We start from the raw sequence: 6,000 nt of genomic DNA on the forward strand, positions 1-6,000 counted from the left end.
TTGCACACCAAATTAGTTGTGCGAGGAAGATTTCTAAATTCACAAAGTAATTTACATTACATATGCCCCACATCGGTGAGATATTCAGGATAATGCCAGGCCCCTTAGAGCACATAACATGGATGACTACATGAATGACATCGGAATTGGGTGGCCAGCTTGAAGTCCGTACTTGAATCCAATCGAACACATGGGACCAACTTAAGTGATGAGTACGATAGCGAAACCCAGGTCCTAACACCTTAAAAGAGTTGGCAAGCAATGGCTGCTCTTGATCTTTTCCAAATAATGGAAAGGCATTTAACGAATCGTGCCAGTGCTCATAAAACTAGCGTTTTCATCTCAACCAAGATTTTAGATAAAAAAATAATTAAATGAATTAATTTTTTATTCTCCTGATGAAAAGTTTTCAAATTTTTTCGACATCATTTACTGACACTTCATATTTTTTGGACAGCCATAACCATTTTTTTTCTTGGTGCAATTTTTATATTTGGAAGTCTGGTAATAACAGTCAAAATAAGAATAATCATTTGAGAGGTTTAGGCCATGTCCGTCAAAATGTCCGCTCTACAAAATTTAGAGAAACATTGTTTAAAAATTGTCACGTATCTCCCATTTGAAGTGGGAATCAAAAGTTCAGCGATTTTGTTTTAAAAGCTTGTCTACAGGTGTGAATTTGTCTCTTGATTGTCTAGACAGGAAAATCGCTTGAGTGTATGAGTGTGTAACAAGGACTATCAATACTGAATGAGCAGTCAGGTTGTATAGAATAGGTAAGAGCGCCAGCATATATGACTGCCCAGCTCAGGATTAATAAGGTTAATAACAATGCAACTTACTATTTAAATAATTAAAATGTTTCCTCCTTTTATTTAATTACCATTAACCAACTAATTGATAAGTAAAACTTTTGTTTGTTTAAATAATTACAATGTCTCAACACTTATGGGAAGCGTCAAGTTGAAATAATATAGACTATCAATTTTTTTCTGAGGTTTTTGAAAATGAAATAACATTTTTTAAATAGACAATCTGATTGTAACATAAAACAAATCAACATATCTTGCTTAATAATCTTGCTCAATTGATATCTTAATTTATAAACAATTTTTCACCTAATTAACATTTGACAGGTGGCAATATATTTAAAAAAAAAAGATTTAAAATAAAAATTCATGGCTTCATCTGGAAAAAATATAAATAACATCAAATAAAATAATTTTATCTCGTAAAAATATTTTTTTCTCTCTCCAAATTTTCTAACAACGACTAGATAATTATTACAATAGATAGCTGAAACTAAAATATATCAATTTTCAATAGAGATATAAATCATGTCTTTATGTGTGTATATATATACACACACATATATATACTTCAAAATTTAAATAATATTTATCTTCTCTGCTATATTAAAAAGACTATCAGTTCACAATATTGCAAGTTTTCTTCAATGACTATAATTTTACAACCATTGCCCAAACTTAAAAAATAAAATAATAAAAAATAAAAACGAAAAGTGTATCAACCCAAAAAAACCCACATATGAAATTTAAAAAAAAAAGAACAAAAAAAGAGGAAAATGTGTGAATGAGACTACTGTAACTTAACAAATTGCACCATATTTCCATTTGAAACTACAGCTTTATATATAGCGCCATTCTGTATGTTTGATATTGTAACACGTTTCACAAGTCTCAGATGGTCTAGCCTGTTCAGTACGACCGTTTTGCTAGGGCTGATCTCTTTTTTAGGCAACGGCCTACTATTTTTGTTTACATCTGACACGGATGTAGTGATACGATTCGAAGAAAATCTGAATGAGGAGGCGGGTGCTTTGATGAATGTGACACAAGGTCTCTGAACTTTTTGAGACCTCGTCATACTTTCGATTAAAGGAGTTACGGTAATTTTTTCCTCTTCTGGTCTTTCTTCTTGGAGAGGGAAAAGAAGTCGCTTTTTAGCTGGCGGGCCCAGACAATCGAAACCACTTTTGGCATCAGAAGATTCTTTCACAGTCGGGAATTTGCTCAAACCAACTCCATCAGAACTTGATTCTGCAAATTTCAATTTACATTAATATTTATTTTTCAATTTAATACGTTAATTTCGTTACCTGAATTTGTATCACCAAATGAATCCCAGTTATGTATTGAATATTCATTAAAAACTTTATCTAGTAAATTTAATTCATATCATTATACTTTATTGTAAAAAATTATTATATTTCTGGTTAATACAAAAAGTTGGATTTAGTCTTACCAGGTTCGAAATGATCAGTTGCTTCTATTCTCGGACCGCAATACATAAACGCTGGTTTCTTGAATTCATGATTACTGCATTTTTTAACAATACCAAGGGCTTCTAGAACATTTGCCACATCATACAACCTTCTCATACCAGTTTTATCTTGTATATCCTTCGTAAGAACCAGCTTTGAAATTACATTTAAGTTGAGAGGCCAATTCTATGAAGTACAAGAGGAAAAAATTACTTTAGATTTTTTTTTTTAATAAAGGATAAAATATGCTACCTCTTCATTAACTAGGAAAAGCATTATGAACTTTTGACATAAAACCCCTATTCGGTTCTCTTCGAACACGGTTTGATTTCCTGTTGTTATTTTGAGTGCACCATTCACTACAGGTTCTTTTTCTGAAAATGCAACTATCGACTGCTGTTGGTGATTCTTGATAAAATCTCTGACCTGATTAAAAGAAAATGTATTAAAGAATTGTTTAAAGTTTGTTATGTTTTAGAGTTACCTGTTCATCGAATTTGTTCAATAACGCAAAAGCTTTCAGCTGTGAAAGTAATCCTGGAAGTTTCTGATTGCCGTACCAGTAGTATTTATCTTTGCAAACCTGATATGGTTAAAAAAGTAGAATTTTTGATATTTCAACATTGAAATTGATTAAAAATCTATGTCCATAGTCTTCAATAAGTACTTTGAGATTTTTGTAGTTAATTTATTTTCTTATTAGTGACAACATTTTTTAATAATACAGTAGTTCAAAAGAAAGTTATGTTTGTTTAAGGATGGGAGTATTTCCCCCATCCCTTACTACACATAGGGGTGCATTATTGTATTACAGCAGTTAACTATAGAAATTCAACTAATCCAGATATTTTAAAGTCATTGAAGCCTAAAAATATTATAGAGGCCAACAAAAAATAGAATCATTAGTGATAAAGGCTTCCTTTTCTTTGACAATTTATGCCTTAATCTAGATAGGGCAGGTCAAAAGGGCTACCCTGATCACTTTGGAATGGTGAAGGGAGTTACATCATGCTTAAAATGTCAGTTGTAAGGAAATGGCTCCTTCCTTTTTTTTCTCTCATTCATGAAAATTTGTTCCCACTGAACGCAGGAAATGCAAAGTGTAATATGGAAATTGGACACGGGTCAAGGTTTAAGGGGAGGAAACGGATAATTAACCTGATAATACCTTAACTGCCATCAGAAGGCTCGAGACCACATTAATTATGTCATAGACCCGTCTTTTCTCAATTCCCAGTTCAGTCGCCAAAGAGCCTAATGATATCTGTTGAAAATGGCCAGTGGGTTGTTCTAGTTTATATGTTGAAAGAAACCTACAAACAAATTAAGAAACAATGTTTAAATATTATTTCCACAGTGCAAACATTAAACATAATAAATCAATTGAAATTTGACGTAACTTTCAACCCCTAAAAAATACCTAAACACCTTATACACATACACGATTTATTTGGACGACCAATCCTTTCTAATTGTTTCCAATGCTTAAGAATATCATCAAAACTCACAAGGTTTTTGGTGTTTTCTTCATCCGATGATCATTTACCTGATCCTCATTCAAATTTTATTGTTATATTAATACTTATTTTCATGTAACCCAAATTAAACGAGAACAGAAATTCATGAGTTAAAAAAAATTATGAGGGTTTGAAAGAAAATTCACCAAAACACCAGAAAATCATTTGGTGATACATTAAAATTTAACTAAAAATTTCCAAAAGTTAAAATGTGTAGTTGTAATTAATACAGCGATACAAATGCATATAGTTTGAAATAAACAACAAAATACAAGTGTTTTTTTTTTCTTCAAGTATATACCAGTAATAACTTGAAATGTAAACGTATGGAACATGAGGAGAAAGTAAGTAAAAGGGCATACTAGAGTGAGAAAATTTGTACATGGATGACCAATCTTTCCAATACTTCGAGAACGATAAATAAATACATTTTTAAAGGAAAACTCCAATAGAAAAAAAATTATAAACTAGTAATTTTAATACACTAAGGATTTTATTATTTATGTGAATGTGATAATTTTGAAACATAAGTAAAAGGGCATACTAGAGAGAGAAAAATTGTATATGGATGACCAATCCTTTCTGATATATCTAAAACAATTAATAGGGGCATCAGTAGCTGCAACGGTTTAGGCGTTGACACAGCGCTCATTACTGTAAGGTAAAGGTCCCGGGTTCGAATCCAGAGCCCTGCATTCGAACCCAACATACTTACAAATTGGCTTTTTTTTTTCAAAAACACCAGCACCCTGAGGGTTTATATGACATCTGCTGTTGCGAACCCTCGTTAAAAAAAAAAATAAATAAATAAATAAAGCAAAAATCCAATAGATAAAAAATAAACTAGTAACTTTAATACATTAAAGATTTTATTATTTACGTAAATATGAGAATTTTGAAACAACCTGAAATATATGGAACATGTGAAAATAAGCAGAATAAATCAATTCCCTTCTCTAGGGTGTAGGTATTCGAGTTAGGAAAATATACATATAAGTCTACCAATAAAACTAAACAATAAATAAATATATATGTAACATAATTTATTTACCGCTTAATATACAAACGCTAATGCATCGTTATATATTTTAATAATATATAATATACATTATTATATTAAATANATATTATATATAATATATTATACAAATTAAAAACAAATTAAAAAATTAAAAACAAAAAATAGTACTTACTTTTTGCACATATAGCTGAGAGACCTGAATCGCCTCGAGGTTTTAAAAAATTCTACCTTTTGTTCATCACAATTATTATTATTATTATTACTGTTAGTAGGGTTGTCTGGCAGTTTGGACGGGTCTTCTTCGTTGAAATGCCCTGTGGCCACTTTGGTCAAGAGTTTCAAATTGGCCATCGGCGAAATGGGTGAATTTCCGTTTGTGCTAAGATCGCCCAGAACGACCCTTTTCGGCGGGCTTGCGAATTCCATGGCACCAGGGATCGGTTTGCGCGTTAACCTCGTTTATTAATAAAACACCGACGGGACGGATTCGATTAGCAAAAAGGAAGCGACGATTCAGCGCGGACTCAGCAATTCTCGGCCTGGGATGGGCGATAAACGCGGTTTTCCCTCTACAATTACTAAACGGACTATCTCCTATCGCGATACGGGCTCTTCCCAACTAAACTGACAACTTTTCACCCGATGATGGATTCAGCTAAGGGTGAAGGGCGGCCACCCTCCGACTAATGACCGGCAACCCGATTGATGAAGTGCCAGTGTAGTCACCGGTTACTGTAGACGTTGTTTTGATTTTGGAGGGGAAAGACCAGAGACGGGCGGCTGGGCGCTGGCTGGTGGCTGGTCGCCGGTTAGGGACACGTGGTCGTTTGCCGAGAAAAGGCGCCAGAGCGCGGTAGCCCTATCCACTTTAGTTTCAAAAGGCGAAGGCAACCAACCGTCTTTTTTTTATATAGGCATAGGGAACGCAACCAAGGGTCATGACTCATGATTGGTCCCAATGACTATCTCATATCTCAAAGGTACAAATAGGCATAAAGGTTAGACCCACCCACGAGGACGGCCGATCGAGTATATTTATCTCTATATATTTATCTTTATTCTACATCTATATATATTATTATTATTTATTATCTTTATTATTATCATATCTAATTATTATTATCTTTATTCTATATCTATTTATCTTTATCTATCTGATCTAGTAGTAGTAGCAGTAG

General features: G+C 32.9%; 1 protein-coding gene across 1 annotated transcript; it reads right to left on the reverse strand.

Annotated features, from left to right (window-relative positions):
* Positions 1-844: 844 nt before the first annotated feature.
* LOC106666261 (transcription factor E2F8-like) lies at positions 845-5,656 on the reverse strand. Its single transcript, XM_014393334.2, has 7 exons — positions 4,995-5,656; positions 3,453-3,597; positions 2,769-2,867; positions 2,537-2,710; positions 2,266-2,470; positions 2,120-2,179; positions 845-2,060 (listed from the first exon to the last, which is right to left on the reverse strand). Exons 1-7 carry the CDS (start codon positions 5,246-5,248, stop codon positions 1,600-1,602), a joined length of 1,398 nt encoding a protein of 465 aa, XP_014248820.1. The 5' UTR covers positions 5,249-5,656; the 3' UTR covers positions 845-1,599.
* Between the last annotated feature and the right edge of the window lie 344 nt (positions 5,657-6,000).

This window comes from Cimex lectularius, unplaced genomic scaffold (assembly GCF_000648675.2).
Source record: "Cimex lectularius strain Harlan isolate CLEC.00 unplaced genomic scaffold, Clec_2.1 scaffold30, whole genome shotgun sequence".
Lineage (NCBI taxonomy): Eukaryota > Metazoa > Arthropoda > Insecta > Hemiptera > Cimicidae > Cimex > Cimex lectularius.